This window comes from Orycteropus afer, unplaced genomic scaffold (genome assembly GCF_000298275.1).
Source record: "Orycteropus afer afer isolate SDZICR_OR568_19922 unplaced genomic scaffold, OryAfe1.0 scaffold00099, whole genome shotgun sequence".
Taxonomy (NCBI): Eukaryota; Metazoa; Chordata; class Mammalia; order Tubulidentata; family Orycteropodidae; genus Orycteropus; species Orycteropus afer.
In genome coordinates this window covers 8058931-8072555 of record NW_006921686.1, presented here as the reverse complement: position 1 = coordinate 8072555, position 13625 = coordinate 8058931, and the positions used below count along the sequence as shown (strand labels likewise).

Genomic DNA, 13625 nt, shown 5'->3' with positions numbered 1-13625 from the left:
TCAATTCCAGACCTGAAGGGCAGCTAGGGGCCATAGTCTCAGCGGTTCCACAATAAAGTTTTATAGGAACACAGTCACACTCATTTGTTTATGTATTGTCTACAGCTGCTTTTATACTACAATGACAGCATTGAGTGGTTGTGACAGATCGTATGGCCAGCTGTGATGCAATGGATTGCTTTTATACAGCCTTTCTCACTGTGGTCTTTTAATTCCGACAGAATGACTAGGTGGGACTATGAAAATGAGGTGTCTGTGGCCCACCAAGGTGATTGGATAGCTTGTTAACAATGCAAAGAAGGTGCATGACAGCCTTGTGAAGTGGGACCATAAAAATAAGGTACATGGAACTCTAAATGGAGCTCTGGTGGTGCAGTGCCTAAAGCATTTGACTGCTAATCAGAAGGCTGGCAGTTCACACCCTCCAGCCACTCTGTGGAAAGAAGACAGGGCAATCTACTTTTGTAAAGATTTACCGCCTTGGAAACCCAGTGGGGATTGCTATGAGTTGGAATCGACATGATGTCAGTGGATCTGGTTTTGATTTGGATGGAACTCTAATGGTAGATGGGTCAGTTTCACCATCCTGCTACACGTAAAATTAAAATCTCAGAGGTAGACCAGGGCACCTCACTACCACCAAGAAGAGACAAGAGCAGAGTGGGTCCTTTGGACCCAAGGCCCCTGTGCTGAGAACCTTCCAGACCAAGGAGACAGAGAGAGAGAGACAGATCTGTAACCAGAGGTGGCACAAGATGGCAAGAGCAGCAGCAGCAGAACCAGGAGACAGGAGTGAAACAGCGTGACGAGCTTCCTGACCACGGAGTGAGGTGCGTAAAGTGGGCTTGCTGACTCACAGAGCAAGACAGCTGAATACCTGCAGGCAGAAGCTTCTTAGCAGAGTGGGGTGCCCCCGAGCCCTTCCCAGGGAGTTCAACAGCTTTGGAATGCTTGCCTGAGCAGGGCAGAGGCTAGCCCAAGGGGCCTTGGGACCGACGATGAGGACCACCTCTAAGTATTACCAAGGAGCTGTCCTAACTGAATAATTATATCCTGAGTCACTTCTGATCCTGAACTGTAACCTGTTACTTCCCTAATAACCCCCAAACTGTGAGTATGATCTATAACTTCTATGTGGCCTTTATAATGAACTACTGAACCCAGCAGAGAAGTAGTGAGTGCCAGGGGAGGGACAACTGGTGTCAGAACTGTTTTTAAAAAAAAAAGGTTGGTGAGTGGAGATACATCATCCTTCACCTCTTAGGCATAAGCCTTGAGCTGATGTTGGCAGTGAGTCTCTCCTTCCCCTCGTGAAGTCAGAGGGGGTCAGACACCTCCATCTGCCATTTGTATACCAGCAAAGTCTGAAATATTTACTATCTTGGCCCAATACAGAAAATTTTTGCCAACCTCTGGTCTAAACATTCCAACTTAAAGATAAAGGTTGTTAGAACTGATTGAGAAGCAACTGTGTGCTGTCTATAAGAAACTCACTTATTTATATAATGAGGCAGTGAGAATGAAAGTGAAAGAACGGGACAAACATACTATGAAGAAACGAAGCCGAAGGAAGCTGAGTGCCTGTGCCAGGATCAGACAAGTTAACCTCACAGCACGGAATGTGACCAGGGACAAAAGGGGCATGTATATAATCACGAAGGAGGTCCATTCCAAAGGGACAACAGTCCTAAGTGTTTCTGTGTGTCATCACAGCGGTTCAAAATTCATGAAGTAAAAACCAATGGAACTGAAAGGAAAAATGAGACAAATCCACAAGTACATGGGGAGATTTCCACACTCCTCCCTCAAAACTGACAGGACAAGTAGGCAGAGAATCAGGAAGGACACAGGGGACCTGAACAGCAGTATGAACCTCCAGGAGCTCCCTGACACTGCACCCCCCTCAGCAGAACACGATGCTTTGCAAGGGCACATGGATTATTCTCCAGGATAGACCTCGGGCTGAGCCCTGAAACAAGGCTCACTACATCTAAAAGGATTAAAATGCTACAGAATTAAAGTAGAAATCAATAATAGAAAGATCTCTGGAAAACCCCCAAATCCTGGCTCCATCACTGCCTAGCTGTGTGACCTTGGACTTCGTGTTTGTTTCCTCACCTGTGAAGTAAGTACAATTCTAGTCCCTTCCTCATTGGCTGCTGTGAAGAGCGAGTGAGAGAATCGGTGAAGAGGGCTCAGGACAGAGCACAGCACAAGGCAAATGCTATGCAAGCATTTCTTCTCATTGTCTTGGTGACAAAGGGCTGACCAGGCAATGATGCACCTGTCCAGCCTGGCTTCGGGGCCCTATGGCAGCCACTTATCACACCCTGACTCTGTCTTCCCTGGCAATTAAGAGTGGCTTGGTTCCCTGCAGACCATATAGATCTGTGGGGCTGAAGAGATGCTGAGAGGACCTCTCAGGACCCCCACTCCAAGCAGATGCTGTTGGACACAGTGGCCATCCTTTGCCGAGTGTATGTGAAAGCACTGTGCTAGCCCTGGGAAGAGGGGAGAGGGTGGATGGAGGAGTGACTGATACAGCTTCCTGTAAAATAAAACCAAACCAAAACCCCAACAGCCAAAGGCTGGCGATCTGACACAGCTCCTCCAAAAACGAACTCTCTCCAAACCCACTTACGAATCAATGCTGTCATTCACTCGAGAAAAGCATTCATGCTTGGCACACACTAGGCCCTGAGGATATAGCAGGAAACAAGACTCAGTCCTCAGCCCCAAGGCACCAGCTTCAGCTGCGTTGGGGAGGTGGACAGACACGCAGGTGCCTAGTGTGGTGAACGTCCAAGAGCAGAGGGCCATGGGGACATTTGGAGCGAAGTAGTTTGGATCAGCCTTGCAGTACTATGGGGAGTTTCCTGGAGGAAGTCATGTCTGCTTAGGCTGTGGAATGGGAGGAAGGGCAATTCAGGAAATGCACTCAGGAAGAGGAAAGGAGTATGGGAAGGCACGGAAGTAAGAGGAAGCATGCTGACTAGGCTGCAGCAAAAGAAAAGAGTGGACCATGGCTTGGAGAGAGATTGGGAGTAGAGAGGCCAGCTGTGGCCAGACCATGTGGGCTGGAGGCTGATGAGGAGTGTGGACTCAACCCTGAGGTCCCTGGGGAGCCAATACAGGGTTGAAGCTGGGAGGGATGGAGATCAGATGTGAGTGCTTAGAAGACCCCTCTGGCTGTCATGTGGAGAAGACACTGACCAGGATGACAGTGGGACACAGGGAGACCAGTGAGGAGGACGTTGCAGTGACCCAGGGCTGAGAGAATGTGGACCCAGCCAGGTGGGGGCAGTGGGTGCAGAGAGAAGAGGATGAATCCATTTCAGAGGCAGAATCCATCAGGTGGGATGACTGACCAATGGGATGTGGGCAGGGGAGAGATGACATAACCCCTCTCAGAAACAGCTCTCTCCAAACCCACCCCATGGATCAGCAGTCAGTCACGCCTGATGAAAGTATCATGCCTGGTGCACACCAGGCCCCACTCTGGGCCCTGAGTATATAGTGAGACTGACTGGGTGGGGAAGGGAGCCCTTCACTGAGAACACAGAATGAGAGTCATATGTGGGGGTAAAGATGATAGGCTCCAGTGTGGACAGGTTGAGTTTGGGACACTTGTAGACCATCCAAGAGGGGCAGCCCAAGCGAACTGGACATTCAGATGCCTGGATATGAGGTTTGGGAAGTGTCAGTACAGCAAGGAAAGCCCAGGCAAGGATCAGAGGGCCCAGAGGGACAGCGTGTGCCCCCAAGGAGGTGTTCGGGGAAGATGTTCGGGAAGGTGTGGGGTGTTATGGTAGTAAGAATGATCGGGGGTAAAGTGGCTTCTGGTGGTGAGGCAGGTACCCAACAATGAGTGGCACAGTCTCAACAACAGTGTATGACCCATGCCTGAGACCTAACTAATGGATGCATAAGTGTATTTTTGCATAGAGTCCCTGGATGGTGAAAATGGTTAATACTGTTAAATGGCTGGAGGGTCTGAGTCCACCCAGAGGTGCCTCAGAGAAAAGACTGGTGATCGACTTCTGAAAAGTTAGCTGTTGAAAACCCATGGAGCTGCAAGGGAGCTGGGAAATTAGATGAATGGAAATGGAACAACCAGAATGGAAATGAGAATATTCAGGCATTGTGAAGAATATAACTGATGTCACTGAACAATTTGTGTAAATTGTTGAATGGGAACCTAAAGTGCCATGTAAACCTCCATTGAAAACAAGATAAAATATTATTAAAAGAAACCCTAAGAGCACAGTTCTACCCTGACACACATGGGGTCGCCATGAGTCAGCATCAGTTTGAAGGCAACTGTCTCCTCTCCATGGTTACAACATAAGCAGAAATTTCCAGAAACGCACCTATCATTTAAATGACAAATGACTGGATTTTGTTTTGTTTGGAACTCTGTCAAGAGCTCTTTACCATTTTGGGGAATCGGGCTTCTCATAGCACCTCCACTCATGGTGTCTGAGCCACTGAGTCAAGACACGTGGAAGAGCCCGCATTAGTAAGCCATCACGTTCACCATTCATGGTGATCTGTAGTTACACAAACATATTGATTTACCAACTATTTCAAAACATCAGATACGAAGTGTCAACCCATTCTATGAAATCATCTTACTCTCATAATTCCGAACTTAATCATTTGGAGTCGGCATGACCACCTGAGTGTTGGTTACCAGCACAGGCCTGCCCTGGTGTTTACGTATTGCTAGCGTATTATTTCACTGTAAACCACTGCCCTTCTTTTTCTCCTCTGTATTGCAGGAAGGGCATTATATAGATTTGTTTTAAACTGATTTCTGTGTAGGTAATTCATGTTACCCTTGAATTTCACCTCAGGGTGGAAGAGCGGGGCGTGCCATAAAAGGTATTTGTTATAAAAAGAGGGTGTTGGGGAGAAATGCAGAACAGAATTTCAAATTCTCATGGACTCCAAACTTTCTGGTGTCACATATTAATGAAGCCCTGAAACTAATGCCCTGAGATAATAATTAAGCCTTCAACCAAAAACATCCCCTAAGTCTTAAAACCAAACAAGAGGTTAGCTTGATTAGGAAGAAATGTCTGCCTGAGCATGACGACGCTCTTTTAAGATTTATAGGGGATCAAAGTGACGAGATTAGACAGGAGCCTTAGGTGGCAGTGAGTTTATGTGAATGGAGGAGGAATGACTCAGAGAAGGAGGTGAGGTTACTTGGTATGGCTTTTCTAGCCATAGTCTTTGTAACTCCCACTGGATCACTGGGTGGGGCCATGCAAATAAGATGTAGAGAACTCTGATGTTGGAACTGATTAGTTTTGTCACTCTGCCAGGCTTAAAATGAACCTTCCTAGCAGTGAAAGAGGGATCTCACTGCCATCAAGAGAGAAGAGCTGAGGTGAAGTGGAGCACGTCCCTGGACCCGAGGTCCCTGCGCTGGGCCTCCCTGCCTGAGAGATGTCTGGCTGAGAGAGGGCAGCAGCAGAGCCGAGTGGCAGGAGACGGACGACAGGCTTTCCGGCCCATGGAGCGAGAAAACTGAGTGCCCTTGGGCAGGATTACTGGCAGAGTGGGGTGTACGCGGATGTACCTATTAGCAGAGCTAAAAGAGCTTTCTAACACTTGCCAGAGCAGGGTGGAGGCCAGGCCCAGAGGCCACGGGCCAGAGAGGCGTGCCTGAAGTCACAGCAGAGGAGAAACTGTCCTGATTGAAGAACTGCAGCCTAAGCATGCTCCTGAACCTGAATTGTAACCTGCTACTTCCCTAATAAACCCATAATCGTGAGTATTGTCTGTGGGTTCTATGTGGCCATTGCAATGAATTATCAAACACAGCAGGGAAGTTGTGAGTGCCTAGGCTAGTGTGAGAATTGGTAAAAAGGTTCGGGGTGGTAGCAGCCTGGCCTGATAGGAATAAGCCTTGGGCTATAGAGGATGACTCTGTTTCCCCCTCGTGAGATCGGAGGTCAGAAGATGCCCCCTGCATGCCCTTTTAGCAGACGGTGAGGATGGTTGCACAACTGAAGGATGTCATCAACTTCACTGAATTGTACATGCAGAAACTGTTGCACCAGTGTATGCTTTACCGTGCATAAGGTGCTCTGGTGGCGCAGTGGTTAAAACATTGGGCTGCTACCCAAAAGGTCAGCAGTTGGACCCACAAGGCTCTCTGCAGGAGAAAGATAAGTCAGCTGCTTCTGTAAAGACTGACAGCCTTGGAAACCCTCTGGGGCAGTTCTACTCTGTCCTACAGGGGCGCTGTGAGTCTGAACCCCACGGCAGCGGGTTTTACTGTGTATGTTCTCAGCACCACCACAAATAAATTAAAAAAAATTAAAGAACAAGGTGTTGGGTCTGCAGATGCTGAAAACTGCTGGTCTGGAGCAGTGGGGGGCCACCATTTGGGGGACAGCAAGGCAAAGGGAGCCAAAGAGGCGGGAGGTAACCAGAAAGAAACAGCGGTCGAAAGCATGGGAGAACTTCTGGAAGGAGTGTGGCTAATGGTGTGTGCTGCTGGCAGGTGAGGCAGGGACTGGACTTACCAACAAGGAGCTCACGCGTGACCCTGGTGGACCTGGGGGGTTGGGAGGGGCGAGGGAAGATGGGCCTGGGGAGGAGTGGAGGACACTGGCAAAGGAATGGCTGAAGACATGGTGTAAGGAGCCCCTGGAGACAAAAGAAGTAAAAGCTGGCAGGGCTCTGAGAACAGGAGAGAGGGAGGCCAAGAAGTTCACCTCACAGGAGGGACTGAGGGAAAGCCTGGGAGGGGTGGGCGCTGTGGTCACAGCAAAACCTCAGAAACCTCGGCCTCGGAGGCAGAGCCGCCAGAATGATGGTTGATCTCGGATGTGGCAGCCAGAGGTGGTGGCCGCAGTGGAGGCTGGAGCTGACAGTCTGGGAGGCAAGGTTCTGGCCAGCCTGCTCCTGTTCACGTGGCAGCCAAGTCCCTTAGGATGATGGCAGCAAACCCCCCCCCCCCCACGACTGAGGCGTGAGTCCCAGGAGGGTGGAGGTTCTGCCTCCTGAAGCACAGTACGTGGGTCATGTTTGGAGATTAAGAAACAATTGTTGAAATATCTGTTGAATGAGTGAATGTGAGGACTTGAGATGAAGGAGCAAGAGGTGCCAAGGCTCCAAGACCATCAGCTGGACAGTGTAATCCCACAGGAAGAGGGTCTCTGACTGAGGACAGAGGGATGGGCTGTAGAGAGGGGGGGGGCCACGGGTCGCCCTATCTGACATGAGGACTTTGCAGGATGTGTGAAAGCAGGTCTTCTTGGATCCCTCGCACCTGAGCTCTGCCCCACCCTCTGCAATGCTCCTGCCTCTTCTTGGCGTGGATGACTTGGTTTCAGCCTTTGGGACTCAGACCCAGATGTCACCTCCTCACAGGGCCTTCCCTGCCCACCCGTTTCTCTATGTTCCCAACTGCAGGCTGTCTGTATTTTCAATAGCACATTCTACAGGCATCTGATACAATGTTCACGTTGCAGATATTAGTAAGTTTCATTTAGAGTTTGTCGTAGACAGAATAACATCCATCCCTAACCCCTGAAATATGTGAGTCTGTTACCTCACATGGCAGATGGGATGAAGGATCTCGAGATGGGGGATTATCCCAGATCATCTGGACGGACCCAGTGTAATCACAAGGATGCTTATAAGCAGAAGGAAACCAGAGACAGAGAGGGGATCTGAATATGCTACACGGATGACTGTGAAGATGGAGGAAAGGGCCATGACCCAAAGAACGCGGGGACCCTCCAGGAGCCGGAAAAGGCAAGGAAACAGATTCTCCCCTACAGTCTCCAGAAGAGACGGCCCAACCAATACCTCGATTACAGCTCAATGGGACCCATTCTGGACTTCTGACCTCCAGAACCGTGAGAGAATAAATCTGCACTGTTTCAGGCCACTGACCTTGGTACTGTGTTGCAACAGTGATTGAAAATTAATACAGGGCATAGCACACATGTTAAAAGAGAAATTGTCAAGATTCAAGAATTCTGAAGCTAGTGGGCCATGTGAACTGCCAACAATCACCACGTGGCAGCTAGTTCCACTCAGCAGGAAGGAGAAAACGCCTACCACCCATTAAGGTTAGTCTTGACTTCAACAAATTTTGAACAAGACAGTGTCTTTGGGAATAAAATGTGACTTCCTTGTATTTACTTGTTTTCTTGTTTCTTTTAGCCCCTCTGTCTCTTGAGGACAGGGGTGGGGCTGGTTCTCTTCACCCAGTGGCACATGGAAGGCTCCATGCTTCGAATGAATGCTCGACACATGAACCCTGATGGAGTGAGACCAAGGAGGTAACACTCCTCAAGAAAGCCACATGCCGTTTCCTTAAAAAATGAAAATAGAAATACCATCTGAACCAGCAATTCCATTACTAGGAATATACACGTTAAAGAGGCGAGAGACAGGACACAAACAGACATATGCACACTCATGTTTATCACAGCACAAATCACTATAGCAAAGAGATGGAAACAACCTACATGTCCATGAACAGATGAATGGATGACCAGTTATGGTACATTTACACAATGGAATACTATGCTACATTGAAGAACAATGAAGAATACACGCGTCATCTCACAATGTGAATGAATCTGGAGGACATTATGCTGAGTGAAATAAGTCAATCACAGAAGGACAAATATTATATGAGCCCATTACTGTGAAAAGGCAAGTAAGGGTTTGCTTAGGGAAGGGAACTTCCTTTGTAGGTTACCAGGGACAGGAGGGAAGGGGAAGGGAAATTTTTTAACTAGTTGGGGACCACATGCTGAGTTGAGTAAGGGGAGGGATGGTATGGAAAGAGTCTGTGGCTGGAATGATAACATTGGGGAAAAGAAGGACACCGAATTGTGCACATAAGATACAGATGACAGAGGCTAATACCAGTATATGTGTAACACTGCATTACCACTAACACCAAATACCAGGCTACAGATAAATGCATGGACAACTGAGAAGATCAGATGGGGGTGGTGAACAGGAATATACTCTAGACCAATGACAGATTCAGCTGAGGCTAATCTTGCACAGACACTAGTGATACAGAATAACCACAATCATTACAGAAGCAGCAGAAGACAGACTTGGAGCAATCTCTCAGAGACAGCCAGACACCTTGGGAGAGAGAACCACCAGGTCTGCTGACTCAGGACCTTGGTATTGGGGGACACCACGCTCAACTGGCACAACATAATACATAGTAATCTTGTTCCACAACCTACTTTGGTGAGTAGCAACTGGGTTCTTAAAGGCTTTCAAGTGGCCATCTATGATGCAGCTAATAGTCTCCTCTCATTTGAAGTGAAGAAAACCAAGGGCATTTGGAAACAATCAGCCCCAGGATATAATGGATCTTGAGACTGGAAGAACCAGATGGTGCCCGGCCACCAATGCCAACCACTCAGGAAGGGATCAAAAGTAGAGATCCCGGATAAAGTGGGAGGAAAAATGCAGAACAAAATTCAAGAACACAATGATGACCAGAACTACTAGTCGGATGGAGTCTGGTGGGACCCGCAAGACTATGCCCCTGAGATACACTTTGGGCCTGGGATAAAACTCACTCCCTGGGGCTGGCTCTCAGCTCAACTACTGTTGAGTAAGACTGACATGGAGAACACCCAACCCAGGGCGATGCACCCACCTACTCTATGGAGATACACCCCCTTGGAGAAATTGGTCATGGGGCACCAGAGGGGCAGCATTCACATGGAGGGAAAGCTGGACAGACAGAAGTCCATAACTAAGAAGGGCACAGGGATGGGGGAGAGGTCACCGGGAAGGGAGAGGAGGAGAGTGGGTTAGGGTTGGGGTTGGTAATCAGGGAGTGAAACCAAATGTACATGAACTGTTGAATGTAAAACAAATTCTGCTGTGTAAATTTGCACCCAAAGCACACACACACACACACACACAACTCATTAAAAAAAAAGAAAGAGAGCCACATGCCTGGGATAGCTATGCAGAGGTTACCAGAGCCTCGGGAGCAGGTCTGGGGCCCAGCTGGATGTTTGGTATCAGGGAGGGAGCCCCATTTCTGGTCCTGCCCTGCTTCTAACTGAATACATGCTCTTAGGCAAATCACCTGCTGTCCAGATCTAACTTGTAATAGATAATATGGGGAGAATAATGTCTGAAGTATTCTTCTGAGCTGTCCATGGTTCTAATGAGGAAAACGGTGGGAACAGGCCTGTGTGAACTGCAGTTCAGGTCTGGTGGTTATCTTACAGACAGGGGTAGTGCTATGAGTTGAACTGTGTCCCCAGAAAAGATAAATTCAAGTAATAACCCCCAGCACCTGTGAACGTCACCTTGCTTGGAAATAACGTTTTTGTGGATATAATTATTTCAGATTAATTATTTAAACCACTGTGGTTTAAAATCAGGAAAGGTGTGCATCAGGGTTTTATCTTTTTGCCATACTTATTCTATTTGTATGCTGGGCAAATAATCAGAGACGCTGGACAATATGAAGAACACAGCATCAGGATTGGAGGAAAACTCATTACCAATCTGCGATACGCAGATGACACAACCTTGTTTGCTTAAAGTGAAGAGGACCTGACATGCTTACTGATGTATGGATTACACCTCAACATAAAGAAAACAAAAAATCTTTACAACCGGGCTGGTAAGCAACATCATGATACAAGGAGAGAAGACTGAAGTTGTCAAGGATTTCACTTTACTTGGACCCACACTCAATGCTCATGGAAGCAACAGTCAAGAAATCAGATATCATATTGCATTGGGCAAATCTGGTACAAAAGACTTCTTCCAAGGGTTAAAAAGCAAATATGTCATTTTGAGGACTAAAGTGTGCCTGAACCAAGCAAGCCATAGTATTTTTAAAAGCCTCATATGTGTGCAAAAGCTAAACAATGAATAAGGAAAACCAAAGAAAAATTGATGCATTTGAATATGGTGTTGGCAAAGAATACTGAATATACTGTGGACTACCAGAAGAACAAACAAATCTGTGTTGGAAGACGTACAGCCAGAGTGCTCCTTAGAAGCAAGGATGGTGAGACTTCATCTCACATACTTTGGACCTATTATCAGGAGGGACCAGTCCCCCTGGAGAAGGACATTGTGGTTGGTAAAGTGGAGGGTTAGTGAAAAAGAGGAAGACCCCCAACGAGATGGATTGACACAGTGGCTGCAACAATAGGCTCAGACCGTGAGGGTGGCACAGGACCTGGCAGTGTTTTGTTCTGTTGTACTGAGAGGGCTCTATGAGTAGGAAGCAACTTATGGCACCTAACAACATTTAAGTTAGCATGAGGTTATACTGGATCAGGGCCCACCCGACTGGTGTCCTTATAAGGAGAGAAGACACAGAGGCAGCAAGCCACGGAGGAAGAACATCTTGTGATGACGGAGGCAGAGACTGGAGGGATGCGTGTGTAAGTCAAGGCATGCCAATGACTGCAGGAAAGGGGCGTGGAACAGAAATGCTCCCTCACACGCTCCAGAAAGAGGCTTGCCCACTGTTACTGACTGAACTGTGTCCTCCAAAAATATGTGTGTAAATCCTAACCACTATGCCTGTGGCTATAATCCCATTTGGAAATGGGTTGTTTTTATTATGTTAATTAGGCAGGATTAGTGGAGGGTATGTCTATGTCAATCTCTTACAAGATATAAATGGAGTAGATTCAGCAAGCAGAGATGGGGGAGGAGAGATGCCAAGCCCCATGGAGACCTCCAAGGCCAGGAAATAGAAGCTGAAGAGACAAGGACCTTTCTCCAGAGCCAACAGAGAGAGAAAGACTCCCCCTAGAGGCAGCACTCTGAATTTCGACTTCTAGTCTCCTCAACTGTGAGAAAATAAATTTGTGTGTGTTAAAGCCCCCATCCATGCTGTTTGTTATAGCAGCACTAGATGATTAAAAAACCTCTAGAACTGTGAGACAATAAACTCAGTTGTTTTAAGCCTTCAGTTTGTGGTTCCTTGTTACAGCAGCCCTGGGACACCTGAGTAGTAAATGCACATGGTATGGAGGCCAGGCCAGAAAGTGACTGAGGTGGGTGAGAGCTGTCAGGTGTGGGGGGACTGGAGCCAATGCAGCAGGCGTGTCCGCAGAGGGGCCAGCTCAGCTCCATCACACGGAGTGACACCACCGGGTGGGATGCAGGCTGAATGCCAGCAGAGCTTCTGAATTTTGAAGAAGGGCAAGAGATCCGGGTTTGTGAGTAAATTTGCCTACTTTTTTAATGCTGGTAACTAATTCAAAACTTTCAAAACCCATGGGTCAGACGCCACAGGAGGCGGGTGACTGCCCTCTGACACGTGGCTTCTTGGGGCTTGTCTCAGGGGCAAAATTCAGTTCTGTTCAAGACTGAGCTGCTGATGAGACTTCTAGGGAGCTAGTGTTCCATTCGGGCTCAGTCTCTGGACAGTGAAGGCTCTCCCAGCTTGAGGACTCCAAGTCGTTGTGACCACCAGGGAAGTGACCCAAGAGAGCAAGAGCAATGTGGACTCTGTTATGATCTTAACCACTTGAGCCAGCAGAAGGCTGTTCCAGACACAGCACTTCCCATACAGGACTTCACTGAACTCTTCCTGCCCTGAGACACAGGCATTTTGTTCCCATTTTTCAGATGAGGACACCAAGGCAGGGAGAAGGGACCACCCAATTCCCTGTCACACAGCTCGAGGGGGAGACAGGGATCCTCTCAGGGGACCACAGCAGCCCTTATTCCATCCACCCCTTGGCGGTGGGCTGACCGCCAGGCCTCTCACCAGACTCCGCTGACGCAGCGCGTGGACAGCGCCCGGGGCATGATCTCCGAGCCCTGCTGCATGAAGCCCCCCACAGGGAACCAGAGGCTGTTGCCCAGTGTGTACTGGTTCTCCAGGATGTGGGGGCGCGCCCGCAGACACGGGTGTGGGTTATACCACTCATAGGGGCTCAGCCTGTGGGGAGACATAGGGTGGGAGATAAGGTGGTGAGGGAGGGGAGGAAAGGAGAAGAGAAGAGACAATTACCACACAGAAGAGATGGAGACAGAGAGAGAGAAAAGAGGGAGAAGAGAGACAAAGAGTTGGACACAGAGAGAGACACACATGGATAGAGACAGACGGAAGAGGCAGAGAGAGAGAGAGACAGACAGAAAGAGCAAGGCAGACAAGAAAGAGACACACGGACAGGCAGCGGGGGCAAAAGTTGAGAGAGACAGAATGAATGGCAAGGGGAGAGGCCCAGAGAAAGAGGCCCACACAAAACCTGAGGCAGAGCTACTGGGGTGGCGGGGAGAGAAGACCCTGAGTCTAAACAAGAAAGGGCAGAGGAGGGTGCAGGGAATCCAAGTCCCCAAAGAGGAGGTTGAGGGGGCCAGTCCAGGAGACAGAACTTACAGGTCAACCACAGAGGCTCCCTGCCCCTGGGCCCCCTGCCCCCTTCTCAGGCAGCCAGTTGGGGGACTCACCTGGCAGCCAGGAACAGGACACAGCTGACAGCCAGGTAGGCAAGAAGCATGAAGAGCCACACGGCGGGGGAGAAGGGGTCCAGGAAGGAGAAGTAACCAGGCTTACGGCCCTGTGGGGAGAGGGAGTGACACCCCGAGCCACCCTGACCTGAGCCACATCCCTAGCCCCTGGC

General features: G+C 48.8%; 1 protein-coding gene across 1 annotated transcript in view; it reads right to left on the bottom strand.

Annotated features, from left to right (window-relative positions):
- GRIK5 (glutamate ionotropic receptor kainate type subunit 5) overlaps window positions 1-13625 on the bottom strand; it is a 99454-nt gene that overhangs the window by 20429 nt on the left and 65400 nt on the right. Inside the window, exons 14-15 of the mRNA XM_042781260.1 lie at window positions 13453-13562; window positions 12767-12940 (exon numbers count right to left, since the gene is read on the bottom strand). Of these exons, the coding sequence (XP_042637194.1) occupies window positions 12767-12940; window positions 13453-13562 (284 nt within the window). The remainder of the gene's footprint in view (window positions 1-12766; window positions 12941-13452; window positions 13563-13625) is intronic.